We start from the raw sequence: 17,939 nt of genomic DNA on the forward strand, positions 1-17,939 counted from the left end.
TAATAAATTAGCTTCCAAGGTCATTCCGCACTATGAACTACATCAACGTTTTTTGACCTAGAGTTAGACAATAAGCAAACATAAAATGACAATAATAGCAAGTGAATAATACTTATTCAACACCAACAAATATATTTGAACATTTAAAAATAATAAAATTAAACATTTTTAAAAATACATTAGTTATCACGTTTCTTTGTTGAAAAACGTTGCATGTCCTTGGTTCTGTTTCAGGTTGGACTGTCAACAAAACAAATAGTCCTATTATGACATCAGGGTTCCAACATGGAATTATTTTATGTGTCCGAATTTTCACATTATTTCCAAGTAAAACAGAACAAAATATTACACTGGAATGCTCTTTCCACCAAAGACATGCAAATCATTTCATAATTCAAACGAGTGTCAGTTACAAAGGAATCCAACATACTTTTTCAATCCATCATCCTCAGCCAAGAAGGCGGTGTACAAAAGTGGTGGCTGATGAGGGGAGGACGGCTCATAATAATGGCTGGAATGGAGCAAATGGAATGGCATCAAGCACATGGTTTTCCATGTGTTTGATGTATTTCAAATCAAATCAAATTTTATTTGTCACATACACATGGTTCACAGAAGTTAATGCAAGTGTAGCGAAATGTTTGTGCTTCTAGTTCCGACAATGTAGTAATAACCAACAAGTAATCTAGCTAACAATTCCAAAACTACTACCTTATAGACACAAGTGTAAGGGGATAAAGAATATGTACATAAAGATATATGAATGAGTGATGGTACAAAGCGGCATAGGCAAGATACAGTAGATGGTATTGAGTACAGTATAAACATATGAGATGAGTATGTAAACAAAGTGGCATAGTTAAAGTGGCTAGTGATACATGTATTACATAAAGATGCAGCAGATGATATAGAGTACAGTATATACGCATACATATGAGATGAATAATGTAGGGTATGTAAACATTATATTAGGTAGCATTGTTTAAAGTGGCTAGTGATATATTTTACATCATTTCCCATCAATTCCCATTATTAAAGTGACTGGAGTTGAGTCAGTGTGTTGGCAGCAGCCACTCAATGTTAGTGGTGGCTGTTTAACAGTCTGATGGCCTTGAGATAGAAGCTGTTTTTCAGTCTCTCGGTCCCAGCTTTGATGCACCTGTACTGACCTCGCCTTCTGGATGATAGCGGGGTGAACAGGCAGTGGCTCGGGTGGTTGTTGTCCTTGATGATCTTTATGGCCTTCCTGTGACATCGGGTGGTGTAGGTGTCCTGGAGGGCAGGTAGTTTGCCCCCGGTGATGCGTTGTGCAGACCTCACTACCCTCTGGAGAGCCTTACGGTTGTGGGCGGAGCAGTTGCCGTACCAGGTGGTGATACAGCCCGACAGGATGCTCTCGATTGTGCATCTGTAGCAGTTTGTGAGTGCTTTTGGTGACAAGCTGAATTTCTTCAGCCTCCTGAGGTTGAAGAGGCGCTGCTGCGCCTTCTTCACGACGGTGTCTGTGTGGGTGGACCAATTCAGTTTGTCTGTGATGTGTACACCAAGGAACTTAAAACTTACTACCCTCTCCACTACTGTTCCATCGATGTGGATAGGGGGGTGTTCCCTCTGCTGTTTCCTTCTCCATAGTTTTGTTGACATTGAGTGTGAGGTTATTTTCCTGACACCACACTCCAAGGGCCCTCACCTCCTCCCTGTAGGCCGTCTCGTAGTTGTTGGTAATCAAGCCTACCACTGTTGTGTCGTCCGCAAACTTGATGATTGAGTTGGAGGCGTGCGTTTGATACCATGACACTTATTCTGCTCCAGTCATTACCAATAGCCAATAGCCACTTCTCGTCAATTAAGGTACCACCAACCTCCTGTGGTACACCTGCATTGCTTCGTGCTTCTACACCTGCAATGCTTGCTGTTTGGGGTTTTAGGCTGTGTTTCTGTACAGCACTTTGAGATGTCAGCTGATGTAAGAAGGTCTATATAAATACAGTTGATTTGATTTGTGTACGAATTGGTAAGGCTACAAAGACTTTGGTGGAAATGTTTTTTTTTAAATTATTATTATTTTAGAATTTATTTCCATAATACAGTTTATTAAATACAGTATGATGTATTTGTTTAATGTAACTTATTCTCTGTAAAAAGTCAGCCAGCATATATTTCAAACTTCGGACTTGACTTTGTGTGCATCCTAAATTGCATCTACATTCATTCGGAAAGTATTCAGACCCCCTGACCTTTTCCACATGTTGTTACATTACAGCCTTATTCTAAAATGTATAAAATATTTTCCCCCCCTCATCTACACACAATACGCCATAATGGCAAAGCAAAAACATGTTTTTTACATTTTCGCCAATTTATTACAAATAAAAAGCCTAAACATCACATTTACATAAGTATTCAGACCATTTACTCAGTACTGTTGAAGCACCTTTGACAGCAATTAGCCTCGAGTCTTCTTGGGTATGATGTTACAAGCTTGGCACATCTGTATTTGGGGAGTTTCTCCCAGGATCTACAGATCCTCTCAAGCTCTGTAAGGTTGGATGGGGAGCGTTGCTGCACAGCTATTTTCAGGTCTCTCCAGAGATGTTCGGTCAGGTTCAAGTCAGGGCTCTTGCTGGGCCACTCAAGGACATTCAGAGACTTGTCCTGAAGCCACTCCTGCGTTGTCAACGACCCACACAGCCAAGATGGATGCAAGATGGCGCCAACAGAGATGGTAGCCTTGCTTCAATTCCTTAGGAAACTATGCAGTAATGAGTTTTTTAAATGTATTATTTCTTACATTGTTAGCCCAGAAAATCTTATGTGTTATTACATACAGCCGGGAAGAACTATTGGATATAAGATCGACGTCAACTTACCAACATTACAACCAGGAATATGACTTTCCCGAAGCGGATCCTTTGTTCGGACCTCCACCCTGGACATTGGATCTAATCCCAGAGGCCGACCCAAAACAACGTCGTCGCCGCAGGACAGGCAGATGGAGTGGCCTCCTGGTCAGACTTAGAAGGCGAGCACACCATCCACTGCTTCTGAGCATATTACTCGCCAAAGTCCAGTCTTTATACAACAAGGTGGACGAAATTAGGGCACGAGTTGCCTTCCAGAGAGACATCAGAGATTGTAACATTCTCTGTTTCACGGAAACATGGCTCATTCGGGATATGTTCAGGAAACAGCAGAGGGAGCACCCCCCTGTCCACATCGATGGGACAGTAGTGGAGAAGGTGAAAAGTTTTAAGTTCCTCGGCGTACACATCACGGACAAAATGAAATGGTCCACCCACAAAGGCAGCGTGGTGAAGAAGGCGCAGCAGCTCCTCTTCAACCTCAGGAGGCTGAAGAAATTTGGCTTGTCACCTAAAACCCTCAAAAACTTTTACAGATGCACAATCAAGAGCATCCTGTTGGGCTGTATCACCGCCTCATATGGCAACTGCTCCGCCCTCAACCGCAAGGCTCTGCAGAGGGTAGTGCGGTCTGCACAACACATCACCGGGGGCAAACTACCTGCCATCCAGGACACCTGCAGCACCCGATGTCACAGGAAGGCCAAAAAGATCATCAAGAACAACAAACATCCGAGCCACTGCCGGTTCACCCCGCCATACATGTGTATCAAAGCAGGGACCGAGAGACTGAAAAACAGCTTCTATCTCCAGGCCATCAGACTGCTAAACAGCCATCACTAACATAGACAAACTGCTGCCAACATACAGACTCAAATCACTGGCCACTTTAATAAATGGATTTAATAAAGGTATCATGAGTCACTTTAAATAATGCCATTTGAATAATGTTTACATATCTTACATTACTCATCTCATATGTATATACTGTATTTTATACCATATATTGCATCTTGCCTAGGCCATCGCGCATCCATATATTTATATGTACATATTCTTATTCCATCACCTTACATTTGTGTGTGGAACAGTAGTCATTGTGAATTTGTTAGATTACATGTTAGATATTACTGCACTTTCGGAACTATAAGCACAAGCATTTCGCTACATTCGCATTAACATTTGCTAACCATGTGACCAACAAAATTTGATTTGTCCTGTTGTTGGCGAACCTTTACCCCAGTCTGAGGTCCTGAATACTCTCGAGCAGGTTTTCATCAAGGAAGGATCTCGCTGTACTTTGATTCGTTCATCTTTGCCTCGATCCTGTCTAGTCTCCCAGTCCCTGCCGCTGAAAAACATCCCCACAGCATGCTTCACCGTAGGGATGGTGCCAGGTTCCTCCAGATGAGACACTTGGCATTCAGGCCACATAGTTTAAAAACAATGTTAGGTAAATACCAATTGAAATAGGACATTAAATAAACCGGTTTATAATTGACTTTCAGAATATTATCCATAAACGAATTTACTCTGTATTCATTGAAATAACATTTAAATAGTTTTTGTGCTTTTGATTTTGTTCACTGCATTACCAAATAAATTAGTTGCATTTCCATTTTATATCAATCAGATATGACATTGCTTAGCATATAGGTACAAAACACATATACCAGGTGCCAGAAATGGGATACATTGGCATTATTCAAGAATTTGCATTACCACAATTCATTAACATAATATCAAAAGTCTAATGTATATAATCAATATATTTCATCACTGAGACAGAACATAAAACTTATTTTGAGTTATAATTCTGTTGTGTGCAAATAATTGGAAATCAATCACTCAACTACAACAACTATAGCAGGTACAATTTTAATGATTTGTTAAATGTCCAATTAAGGAAGGTACAAATAAGTCATTTTTATGACAGTATCATTCACAGATTTTAATTTCATTGGTTTATACAACATATAAAACTGTTTAATTAAATATGTATATGTATGCATACACTCAACCAGAAAAATAAATTACATTTGTCTCCCTACAAAAAGTGAGTTTTACATACATGGCATGTGAAACCCATAATTAGCACACAACAACCAGAAGGTACTTCCTTGGCACAATAGTTGACCACTCCCTCAGCCCGATAATGGACCATCCCAGTGGTACTGTAAATGCATCACACTAACACATCTCACTGCACTGAGACATGCTTATGACCTCCTTCTGACCTCTGATTTGGATAGACAAGTCCTTGCTAAAGCCAACCTGGGGCAACATGTTCATCCGAGCAGGGACAGTGGTGGTAGACTACAATGGTGGTGCTAGTGGTTGAGGTTTTTTAAACTTGCTTTGCATCCACACTCTGCGCATTACAACTTTCTTCCCTCTGTTCACCTGTAGTCGCCTATCCTCCAGATTCTGAATTTCTTCCAAACCAGCATTGGAAAATAAACTGTGAACTTCATCTGTGGAAAGAGTAACATAATATTACCATCACACATTACCACCACTAAATTATTTGAGATTAGATTTGAAATAATGTCTACACACAATATTCAGAGATACAATATTCCCAGAGACTTTTGAATCAATTTACCTTTTGTGAAAAAATAAACACACGTTCCATCTCCCCTTGAGTAGAAATTCTCTGACAAGCATCGACCTGTTGATCAGAGAAAAGATCTCACTGTCATTATTAACAAATAGCCACTTTAGACAATAAAATGTATCCACTACCAAGTATGAACTGCCTACCAATTTCAAATGATTATGAGCTGCTGTTTTTCCCCTTTTAATTATATTTAATTCCTCTGTAAAGTGTATACTTTGTGAAAATGCACTTTATCTAAAGTTAAGATTAGAATGGCACCTTTTTTAAACCGTAGTTGTGATAGGTCATATCTGCCATAATCCCGGAAGAGGAGTATCCCTCCGGGTTTCAGGAATTGAGACAACCGGGTCACAACTCCTTGGACTCTGTCAAAGAAATCAATCAAAAGACAAACCAACCAATCAATTCATCTGTTTCCTTCTCAAAACAATGTCTTAATTTGCAAAGGTATGTTACACAAAATTGGGCAGTCGACGCAAAACTTCATAAGGATAGTTAGACACATTTTCAGAGATGTTCATTTTATCATTCCAGAGCAAGGCTTCCCAGGAAATTAACATATACAGTACAGTATAAGCTGTAAGGCTTTTGCAAGGGAGAAAAGAGGTAAGAATTTGACGGTACTCTCCTCCCCAATATGTTAGCTGTTCAAATGTACAGTTGCATCTCAGCTAACATACAGTGCACTCAGAAATGATTCAGACCTCTTGACTTTTTCCAGATTTTGTTACATTTCAGCCGTATTCTAAAATGTATAACATTGTTTTTTCCCGCTCATAAATCTACATCTTTGTCAATATGGGATATTGTGAGTAGATTTAATTAATCTTTTTATTTATTTTTAGAATAAGGCTGTAACGTAACAAAATGTGGAAAAGGGGAAGAGGTCTGAATACTTTCTGAATACACTGTATGTGATGTCTGACAGAAAGTTAGTGAGCTAAAAGAGAGCATATTTCAAAATCACACAGTTATACACCCACAGCAAATGCCTGCAGTAGAAGCCTTTTGACGTTGTCTTATTATGTGACTGATAAATACAGTAACAAGCTGCTTCTAATGACTGAAGCGAATCCGCAATCAATGGCCCATTGTAGAGACAATATGCTCCATGATACTCCTGGCACTACACTCAATACTCACTTAGAGCTCAATAACAACCTGAACCATTAGAGATTTTACACAGCAAGAAAATGGCAGGAGGTACTGAGATGAAACCCCAGGACAGTACCAACTTACCTCTACATCAAATATAAAATGAAAAGTGATGGAATACAGGAAAATCTATTGCGGCTTGCTGTGAGAGCTGGCTGGCAGCCAGCCCATATCCATAATTCTAATCAGCTGCAATCTTCAGGGGCCTCAGTATGAAGTGAAATGTCACTGTTTGTTACAAAAAGCAAGAATCCAAGTACCCAGGGCAAACGGATCTGCAGTTAGACTTCATGCCATTTTGAAGTGAATCATAAATAGACTGCAAATAGGCACATACAGTATTGTATGAGGGGAAAGGGGGATACCTCGTCAGTTGTACAACTGAATGCATTCAACTGATGGGTCTTCTGCATTTAACCCAACCCCTCTGAATGAGAGAGGTGCGGGGGGCTGCCTTAAATCGTCAGCCACGTCATTGGCGCCAGGGCAGTAGTTGTTGTTGGGGGTTAACTGCCTTGCTCAGGGGCAGAACAACAGATTTTTACATTGTCGGCTCGGGGATTCAATCCAGCAACCTTTCGGTTACTAACCCAACACTCCTACCCGCCAGGCTCCCCTATTCTGTGCTACTTTTAAAGGGTTGGGGTTAGCTACATGAACAGCACACCAGAGCTTACGTTCTAAACTGATCTCAGTCAGCAAGCTACTTCACTGGGTATTTTGCTTATTCACTTGCACTTGCCTTATCATACAAAACATTTGCAATTAGCAAATGCATATAATCTGTATAAATAAACCCAGAATGTTCTTGATTCAAAACACACACGGTAGTACAAAATAGCATAACCTCAGAGTGTGAGAGAGGGCCTGTTTTTGGAGGGTGGAGAGGGTTAGATTAGTAATGACATTCAGACAAAGCATGGGGAGGTGATAAATGAGAGTTGGCGCTCCTGCCTTTGTCTCCTAAACATCACCTACCGCTCAGGGTGAATGGAGGACAGCACGAAGACCAGCAGAATAACATCCAGGCTCAGTGGAGGGAATGGAAAGGAGCCCACCTCGTCACAGACGTCCTGAACAAAGGTGTGACACACAGACTGGTCATAGTCTGGGTGGTCCTACATGGGGAAAAAGAGGGGACTAAGTGGCCTCTGATTCCAAATAGCACAATGATATCAATATGTTAACAATTAAACTCATTCATTGGTTAAATGTAGTGCATAGTTTAAAACCTACTGTCGAGCTCTTATGATGGCAATTTGGATTTCTTAAAATTCTTGCCCTAATTCACACAAACAAATTGCCCTGAATGTATTGACAAGCTCCTCAAAGACATTAAAATAAGCAAGTTAAGGTTAAATTAAGGTCAAATTCTTATTTACAATGACGGCCCCCTTGTTCAGGGACACAACGACAGATTTTACCTTGTCAGCTCGGGGATTTGATCTAGCAACCTTTCGGTTACTGGGCCTCTAACCACAAGGCTATCTGCCGTCATAACAAATTCTACAGTTAGTTACGAAACCAATATGGCGCTGCAGTGGATAGGAGCTGTCTTACGGCGCCTGACCAATTCTGCTATTTTACAGTGCCTTGCGAATAATTTTGCACGCCCAATTTTTCAGTTTTTGATTTGTTAAAAAAGTTTGAAATATCCAATAAATGTCGTTCCACTTCATGATTGTGTCTCACTTGTTGTTGATTCTTCACAAAAAAATACAGTTTTATATCTTTATGTTTGAAGCCTGAAATGTGGCAAAAGGTCGCAAAGTTCAAGGGGGCCAAATACTTTCGCAAGGCACTGTATGTGTTTCTTAACGCTGATCGTAACTTTAAAAAAATGTTTAAACTTATTTCTCCGCCATCATTTCCTATGACCGGAAACAGATTCTGGACATCAGAACAGCGATCACTAACCTCGATTTCGAAAGAGAGGCAGGCGAGGCGGCACACTGACCAGACTATGTCTGCGAGCAAAAAGACCGTCATTGCCCTCTGTTCTATTGGCGAACATGCAATCACTGGAGAACAAACTGGATGAGCTCCGTTCGAGACTATCCTATTAAAAGGACCTGAAAAACGATAATATTCTATGTTTCTCAGAGTTGTGGCTGAACGAGGACATGGATAATATACATCTCACTGTTTTTTCTATACATCTAGACCAGATGGCAGACTCGGGTAAGACAAAGGGAGGAGGGGTGTGTCTCTTTGTTAACAACAACTGGTACGCAATCTCTAATGTTAAGGAAGTCTCAAGTTATTTCCCGCCTTAGTTAGAAAACCTCATGATAAGCTGCAGACCAGACTATTTACCAATTTATATAATGTTTTTTTTCCCATAGCTGTCTATTTACCACCACAGTTCGATGCTGGCACTAAGACCAAGCTGTATAGGGCCATAAGTAAAAAATAAAATAAAAATACATCTACTGGCGGCGTTTCTCATGGCCAGTGATTTTAATGCAGGGAAACTGAAATCCTTTTAACTAAATTTTTTACCCGTGTCACCTGTGCAACTAGAAGTGACAAAACTGTAAATCACTTTTACTCCACATACAAAAATGCATACAAGGCCCTCCAAACCCTCCATTTGGCAAATTAGACCACAACTATCCTCCTGCTTCCTGCTTACAAGCAAAAACTCAAACAGGAAGTACCGGTGACGCACTCAATACGGAAGTGGTATGATGAAGCAGATGCTAATCAACAGGACTGTTTTGCTAGCACAGACTGGAATATGTTCCGGGATTAATCCAATAACATTGAGGAGTTTACCACATCAGCCACCAGCTTAATTAATAACCAGAACCAGAAGCCATGGATTACAGGCAATATCCACACTGAGCTGAGGCTAGAGCTCCCGCTTTTAAAGAGCGGGACACTGATCCGGATGTTTATAAGAAATCCTGCTACAACTTCCGACGAGCCGTCAGGCAAAGCGTCAATACAGGACTAAGATTGAATTCTACTACGCTGGCTCTGAGGCTCAACGGATGTGGCAGGGCTGGCATATTATCAAGAATTACAAAGGGAAACCCAGCAGCGAGCTGCCCTATGCCGCGAGCCTACCAGACGAGCTAAATGCCTTTTATGCTCGATTCCAGGCAAGGAACACTGAACCATGCATGAGTGCACCAGCTGTTCCGGACGATCTCACTCTCTGTAGCCAATGTGAGTAAGACCTTTAAACAGGATAATAATTGCAAGGCCACGGGGCCAGACGGAATACCACAACGCGCACTCAGAGCATGTGTTGACCAGCTGGCAAGTGTCTTCACTGACATTTTCAACCTATCCCTCACCCAGTCTGTAATACCAACATGTTTCAAGCAGACTACCATTGTGCCTGTGCCCAAGAACGCCAAGGTAGCCTGCCTAAATGACTATCATCCCTGTATATAGCCAGATTATTTTTACTCATTGTTATTTGTTATTCACTGTTTATGTATTCCTCGTGGCATTATTATACATTTTTGTTATCTTAAACTCTGCATTGTTGGAAAAGTACCCATAAGAAAGTTGAAGAAACATGTGACATTTTTAAATGTATTTTTTATTTGACAAACCTACATCGACTATGCATTATGTGAGAATGTAATTATTTTCATAATTAGAAGAAAAAGATCACAAGGCATGTTTAATGTAAGCAATTTTGAATTAAAAACTATTATTCAGTTATTTTCTTACATTTACTGAAAAAACATGACCATTATCAGGTTAAAAGGGGATGAATAATACTCCTGGAAACTGAACCACTCCCCCCTAAAAGAAATAAGCCGTTGTGGCAAGACCTTACACTAAATTACCACTAAAAGGTGCATATAACTGAAGGAACCCGTAAACACACCAGTACTTTACAGTACAGTTCGAAATAATTACATAATTTAACTTATGAGGTGGTTACTTCAAGCCGGCAATAATATTAGCAATGTGAACAAACTAGGTGTTTTCCTAGTATTTCATGAGTAGATACGTAGCATTAATTGAGCAACATCATATTAAGCTCTTAAATAGACTTGGAAAAGATTGCACCCATAAATTGCAAAGCAACTGACAACAGAGAAGGATAAATGTAACAACCTCTAATGAGGGCACACAGTCTGTTCCTAGTAGACTGCTCTAGTCTCAGATTAAAGATAAATGCTCTGCATCTCAAGGACTCTATGCAATAATGTCAAGGACTGCTGGCCATGGCCATTTGATAAAAGACTGTAAATTACAAGAGCATCAAATGTCCACCAGGCCTCAAATCAAGCAAGGTGAGATGCCTAACATTCGGAGTAGAAGAGAAGGATCATGTGAAAAACAAGACAAACAAGTAGCTTGACCGTGATGTAATAACCTGTTTGTCATGATTCAATTTCAACCAGATTTCAACCTGTTTGTAATGATGTTATTTCACCCAGATTTCAACCTGTTTTCAAGGTTTTGTTTGTAAGAATCTCGCGTGTTTGGAAAATTGTATCTAGATCTTAAAGAGAGCTTACCTTGACCAGCTGGACAGCACGGGGGGAAAAGTCACAGCAGTATAAGAATGCCCCTGTGTCTCTATAAGACAGCAACACAGATAGGGAACTTGTCAGCTTGTATTCATAGCATTTTCACCACAAACACACCAATACAAAACAAAAAGATACAGTGCCTTCAGAAAGCATTCATACTCCTTGACTTATTCCACATTCCGTTGTGTTTCAGGCTGAATTCAAAATGGAATAAATAGATCTTCACCCATCTACACAATGCCACTAATGAAAGCGAAAAATAGCTTTTGCAAATGTATTGAAAACAAAATACAGAAATATCTAATTTACATAAGTATTCACACCCCATAGTGTTCACCTATGGGGAATCACCTTTGGCAGCGATTACAGCTGTGAGTCTCTATGAGCTTTGCACAACTGGATTGTACAATATTTTCACATTATTCTTGTTAAATTCTTCAAGCTTTGTCAAGTTGATCATTGCTAAAACAGCCATTTTCAAGTCACAAATTCAACTTTGTAACTGTTTTAAAGTCACCATTGGCCTCATGGTAAAAATCCCAGAGGAGTTTCCTTCCTCTCCAGAAATAAGGAAGGAAGGACGCCTGTATCTTTGTAGTTACTGGGTGCATTGATACACCATCCAAAGTGTAATTAATAACTTTACCATGTTCAAAGGGATATTCAATGTCTGCTTTTTTTCTTACTCATCTACCAATAGGCGCCCTTCGTTGCAAGGCATTTGAAAACCCCCCTGGTGTTTGTAGTTGAATCTGTGTTTGAAATTCACTGCTCGACTGAGGGACCTAGAGATAATTGTATGTGTGGGGAAGGCCTCTCGGGTGGCACAGTCACAGTGGTCTAAGGCACTGCATCGCAATGCTAGCTGTGCCACCAGAGACTCTGGGTTTGAGCCCAGGCTCTGTCGCAGCCGGCCGCGACCTGGAGGTCCATGGGGCGACGCACAATTGGCCCAGTGTCGTCCGGGTTAGGGAAGGTTTGGCCGGCAGGGATATCCTTGTCTCATCGCGCACTAGTGACTCTTGTGGCGGGCCAGGCGCAGTGCATGCATAACAAAGGGGTTGAATAATTATTGACTCAAGGCGTTTCATTTAATTAATTTGTAAAAATGTCAAAAAATATAATTCCACTTTGACATTATGGGGTATTATTGTGTGTTGGCCCGTGACACAAAATCTAAATGCAATCCATTTTAAATTCAGGCTGTAACACAACAAAACATGGAAAAAGTCAAGGGGTGTAGAGTAGGGATACAAGTTAAGTGTATAATGACAGGTAGACTTAACTGTATAAGATCTACAGTAGCAATCAGTAAATATTTACTGAACAAAATAGCTCTTAGTCACCCACCCAGCAGGGAGACTGAGGGACGAATACATTGGCTATCAGATAACATGCTTTCCATTTAATTGAAGAGTCATTCATAGGGTTATGCATGCAGTCCAAGGTTAAACACTTCCTACTTGTTACTTTCCTCTCCTAGCCTTGCCAAGTCCTCTGGACAAAATGTTCTATGCAAGATGACATCATGCTTTGGCACAGGTTGTCTGCATAACAAAGTAAATATCAAAACATTTGCCTTCAAGAGAGACAATGTTATTCCAGAATAGTTTTTTAAATTTTAAATCTGCCATTGAACACCACAGGTTCAGTTTGTGATGCCATGCATCAACACATTTGTTTTTGATCTGAGTGTATAACCATTTAAAAGACAAACTGGATCAAATGTATGTATTGATGTTATACTTACTTAATAGAGCTGACAATAGGATACACACTGTTACCAGCCCCACATCCAACCTATGACAAAAATAACATTCTGTCAAAATAGACGACATTTGACTCAACTACTAGCCAGTGAAATCAACACCAAACTTCTAACCACACAGCATTTGAACTACATAATATTTGAACATATGGGAGGTGAGGAATAAAAGCAAGATGAAAATACCTCGAAGATCCTGAAAGTTGCATGTTCGCCTGGGAAAGAGCTGGTCTGCCTAGCAGCCCCTGCAGTGTCTCTCCCATCTTGATTACAGGACTGCTGGCAATCACTAATCAGTGGATCTATGTGCTGGTGACTGGGTGCATGTTGCCGCTGCTGGCCCGTCTCTTTCTCCCTGCCTGACACACCAGGCTCTGGGCATGGGGCCCGCAGACCACATGGTCTCTCCTCAGTAGCACTGCTCTCTAGCCCTAAAGGAAGAAGCTCTGGGAACTCCAAGAACAGCCACTTGCGATCTTTAAAGAACTTGTCCTGGTGCGTCTCATAAAAGCTGTCCCAGTATTTACTGGCGTCTATGTCATATTTGCCTTAGTGGGGGATGAAGAACAAAAACAATGGGAATATTAGTTTTCATACAATCAAAATGAAGAACATAATTTTCTAGGAACGTTTAGAGAAGGGCTACCTTGCTCTTCTAACGGAATGCGTAAGCTAGAATTATCGTCTGCCTTTTGTCTGGCTTTTTCTTTCTCTTCCTCAGACCATTTCACATGGTCCCTAAAACACAATCATGTCAACATGAACATACTGTATGCTTGATCCAAAATACACTGCTGTGCCCTTTGACACAGCATTTTATCAACTTCAGACTTCACATTGAAAGTTGCATTAAATCAAAATAATAGATGTGCAAACGCATACCACATGTTATGCTGGAAGACGTCCTCAGGGTTGGTCAGAATCCTCGCTCCCAAAGGAGCGGGGGGTTGTCCCCCTCTGCTGTTTAGTCTGCAGGGAACCCTGCCCCAAACCATAGCCACTGAGGCTTGGGAGAGGCGTCGTAATCCTCTCATTTAGACTATGGATTGGGAAAACCAGGCAATAAACCAATCAATCCATTTTAATTATGGAATACTTCAAATAGACTGTAAATGGTATTAAACATTACAAATCGGTGGTTCCAGCCCTAAATGCCGATTGGCTGACAGCAGTGGTGTATCAGACAAAACATGTATCTTCACTGTTCTAATTACGTTGGTAACCAGTTTATAATAGCAATAAGGTACCTCGGGGGTTTGTGGAATATGGCCAATATACCATGGCTAAGGGCTGTGTTCATGCACTCCGCAATGTGTTGTGCCTAAGAGCAGCCCTTAGCCGTGGTATATTGGCCATATACCACACCCCCTCATGCCTTATTGCTTAATTATACCATCTATTCACGAAGCTGTCTGCCGCCTGAAGAGATTTTGCCGATGCTCCCCACAATGTTCTGTCTAAACGCAAATACGTGTAAGCGAGAAATTATTTTTATACAAAATATACACTTATTGTGTGCAGTTTAGGAATGTTGCACCTGGCTGTATTTTGAGAAACACAGGAAATGTGCATTGGAATGGTCCAATGGAAATGCAATCGTAAGGTGAGAGGATGTGTTGTAGCCGAGGCCATGTGTGAAAACAGCCGGGTGCATCTTTGCATTTGAAAGATTCTTTCTCGCTTATTTGAAAGTTAAGTTCCAAAGGTAACCAAAACTATATCACAAGTGAGGCGTATTTTCGTTTAGACACAAAACGTCAGGATTAAACAGAGCGTCAGGATTGTAGTTCACGAGGGAGACAGCTGAGATCAGTACCATCAGCTGAGAACTCAAGGGGGGCTGCCTGTAAACTAGGTATACCCCACTTGGATTATTAAGAGCTACCCAAATTGTACCATCAAATTCTGATTCATCATAATGACAAGTCTAGGCAATTCCACAGTAACGGAATTGAGCTGAGACTCAGATTTTTCACTCAAAATGTACGCCAAGCAAGGCCTCCCGGGTGGCACAGTGGTCTAAGGCACTGCATCGTAATGCTAGCTGTGCCACCAGAGACTCTGGGTTTGAGCAGCTGGACGTGACCGGGAGGCCCATGGGGCGGCGCACAATTGGCCTAGCGTCGTCCGGGTTAGGGAGGGTTTGACTGGCAGGGAAATCCTTGTCTCATCGCGCACTAGTGACTCCTGTGGCGGGCCGGGCGCAGTGCACGCTGACCAGGTCGCTAGGTGTACGATGTTTCCTCCGACACATTGGTGCGGCTGGCTTCCGGGTTGGATGCGCGCTGTGTTAAGAAGCAGTGCGGCTTGGTTGGGTTGTGTGTCGGAGGACGCATGGCTCTCGACCTCGCCTGTCCCGAGTCCGTGCGGGAGTTGTAGCGATGAGACAGGACAGTAACTACCAGCAATTGGATACCACGAAATTGGGGAGAAAAAGGGGGTAAACATTATTATTATTATTTTATGTACGCCAAACAAAAACAATTGATTTCAAAGTTTAACAAACATCTATGCACAACGACTACTTTAACAATTTAAAAACTGAAAATTTGACAAAAACACATTTACCAGAAGAACTGTGCAGATGCAAATCTTCCTCCATTTTTTGTGTTCACGTTTCCCAAAAACTTAAATATCTGCTCCAAATTCAAATTCAACAATGTCTGCAGAAATAATGGGGTGTCAGCTATGACATGGCAAATTGACTATTTAATTAACTACAGTAAGTGAATTTACACCCGGTAATGGCATTGCAATAACAGAATTGAATTATGGGTCCCTGATCTGTACTACACAGAAATGCATAATTATGGATATAAAATGGCATTCTCTTCATGGTGAAGTATCCTAAAAAGGTACACAAAAAGGTATAAATATGTAATATCATCCATTGCAAATGTTGGTACTATTCTACACACTGGCTGTTTTAATGAGCTAGAGCTGTCCCCAGATAAGAACAAATTTGGTTGGTCTGGACCGGACCAAATCTGAACCAATCATAGAGAAGGTTTCACATGTTTGGACATCAAAATACAGCATAGAGCTCAGTAGAGTACAGTACAATACAGAACAGTAGAGTTCAGTACAGTATAGTAAAGTATAACCTAGTACAGTAGATTATATTGTACTCGACTAGTACTGTGAACCGTCCTGAACTCTACAGTACTGATCTATACACTCCTGTTCTTTACTGTACTCTATTCTATTGTGCTTACTGTACTGAACTATTCTCCACTTTACTCTACTGAACTATACTATACAAAGTACTGAGTAAAGGGTCTGAACACGTGTGTGTGTGTGGTGTGTGTGTGTGTGGGGGGGTTATACATTTGCAAACATTTCTAAAAAACTGTTTTTGCTTTGTCAATATGGGGTATTGTGTGTAGATGGATGAGGGGGGTGACTATTTTATCCATAGAATACGGCTGTAATGTAACAAAATGTGGAAAATGTCAAGGGGTTTGAATACTTTCCAAATGCACTGTATGCCTTAATAAAAAGTAGACTCAGATTTCTTTTGACACCCAAATTGACATGCTCCTATGACCTTCACATCTTGTTGCTCATGGGTCCTTTTACATGGAAATTACTGTCTCTTGAGTTATCAAAGATTGATTTTCCTACAAAGACTCCACTTCCTCTCTGGATTAACCATAAACTCAGAAATAATAACAAACGGAAGTAGCTGGGGAAGGATGAAACTACACATTAGGGGAAAGTAATCAAAGCAAGTATTGAAACCCAAATTAAACTATACAATTACATTAAACTGTTAATTAGACACGAAAGGACATTGCCATAGGTTGTTTACTTTATCAGTGGCATATCCCTCTATCACGAATTTGAAGTGTACCCTCAAGAACTGCACATACCAGCATGCTGCAGTGCATTTAAGAAACCCACGCGACTGCAAATGCTTTTCCAACTAGTTGGATGTTCAGGAAAATCTTAAATTCTAACTAATATTGGACCCAGAGTGTAAAATCTAAGATTGTTTGCTTGTTAGATATGAACTTCATCAGGAAGGAAGTTGATAGTCTCGTTCAACACATACTGCTAGCTAGCTAACATAATTGAGCTAGCTATAAAAGAACGGCTAACATCACCGTGGTCAGCTGACGCTAAGGACACGTCATTTTAGCAGTCATGATTGTTAGTTATGCCCATTTAATTACCATTCTCTAAAGGACCAGGTCTGTGTAGACGTAAATGAACCAATGAAATGGTCGGAGTATTGAATACCGGCGTGGATAACAATTGAACTGCGCTTACCTTGCTTTGTTATGGCCACACTGGTGTTCTTGGGTTGTCACTAGTTACCACAGCCACAAAGTCAAATGTGGCTATGTAAAAAAAACTTTAGCGTTCATTTAAGGTCAATATTAGGCATAGGGCTAGCAAAGCATTGTGGTTAGGTTTAAAATCAGATTTTAAGAAGATACATTGTAGAAATAGGCGGTGTTTAGACATAATTATGACTTGGCTGTGCTGGTAAGGAGTGAAGACCTTGTTTTTGGTGGAGTGGACAAGCCCCTGTGCATTGAGCGCCCTCTAATGATGACTCAGCTAAGAGGGAACCATTTTGCTGCATATCTGGACCTATGATTTAGAGCCATTTTTTTTATGCTGACACTTTGTCAAGACTCAACTTGAAGATTGTTGTTAAAGGCTTTTATTTGTTAACTCCAGGACAGCAAAGACAAAACCAAAGTCTGGACCAAGTCCTCATTTACTTTTTTTGCACTAACTCTCTTGCACTGACTAATTCTATGCACACACACCAGACTACCCACATACTCACAATGACACCATAATGCACGCATACACACACACTTTCACGCTCATCACATATGCTGCAGCTACTGTCTATCTATCCTGTTGCCTAGTCACTTTACCCCTACCTATAATGAGCCTCCCGGGTAGCGCATTGATCTAAGGCACTGCATCTCAGTGCTAGAGGCATCACTACAGACCCTGATTGGGAGTCCCATAGGGCGGCACACAATTGGCCCATCATCATCTAGGTTAGGGTT

The 17,939-nt window shown here is 40.9% G+C and overlaps 1 protein-coding gene across 5 annotated transcripts; it reads right to left on the reverse strand.

Moving 5' to 3' along the window:
• Positions 1–4,723: 4,723 nt before the first annotated feature.
• On the reverse strand, positions 4,724–17,420 carry LOC135547216 (tRNA N(3)-methylcytidine methyltransferase METTL2-like). Of its 5 annotated transcripts, XM_064975998.1 has the most exons (11): positions 17,179–17,419; positions 15,475–15,569; positions 13,789–13,945; positions 13,553–13,644; positions 13,093–13,454; positions 12,892–12,941; positions 11,127–11,187; positions 7,615–7,754; positions 5,740–5,846; positions 5,467–5,532; positions 4,724–5,335 (listed from the first exon to the last, which is right to left on the reverse strand). In XM_064975998.1, the coding sequence occupies exons 3-11, from the start codon at positions 13,938–13,940 to the stop codon at positions 5,178–5,180; spliced, it is 1,188 nt and encodes a 395-aa protein (XP_064832070.1). In that variant the 5' UTR covers positions 13,941–13,945; positions 15,475–15,569; positions 17,179–17,419; the 3' UTR covers positions 4,724–5,177. The 5 variants fall into 5 exon arrangements, with proteins under 5 accessions (XP_064832070.1, XP_064832073.1, XP_064832071.1 ...); XM_064976001.1 differs by having other exon boundaries at positions 7,615–7,709; positions 13,789–15,569; positions 17,179–17,420; XM_064975999.1 differs by lacking the exon at positions 15,475–15,569 and having other exon boundaries at positions 17,179–17,418.
• Positions 17,421–17,939: the final 519 nt, after the last annotated feature.

This window comes from Oncorhynchus masou, chromosome 10 (assembly GCF_036934945.1).
Source record: "Oncorhynchus masou masou isolate Uvic2021 chromosome 10, UVic_Omas_1.1, whole genome shotgun sequence".
Taxonomy (NCBI): domain Eukaryota; kingdom Metazoa; phylum Chordata; class Actinopteri; order Salmoniformes; family Salmonidae; genus Oncorhynchus; species Oncorhynchus masou.

What these genes read in the sequence shown, in the direction of transcription:
- LOC135547216 (XM_064975998.1), bottom strand. Translation starts at nt 13,940, where the DNA reads ATGAGAGGATTACGACGCCTCTCCCAAGCCTCAGTGGCTATGGTTTGG. An exon ending in CCTATTGTCAGCTCTATTAA is followed by an intron (nt 11,188 to 12,891) that starts GTAAGTATAACA and finishes GCTGTCTTATAG; the next exon opens with AGACACAGGGGCATTCTTAT. An exon ending in ACAACTACGGTTTAAAAAAG is followed by an intron (nt 5,533 to 5,739) that starts GTGCCATTCTAA and finishes TCTGATCAACAG; the next exon opens with GTCGATGCTTGTCAGAGAAT.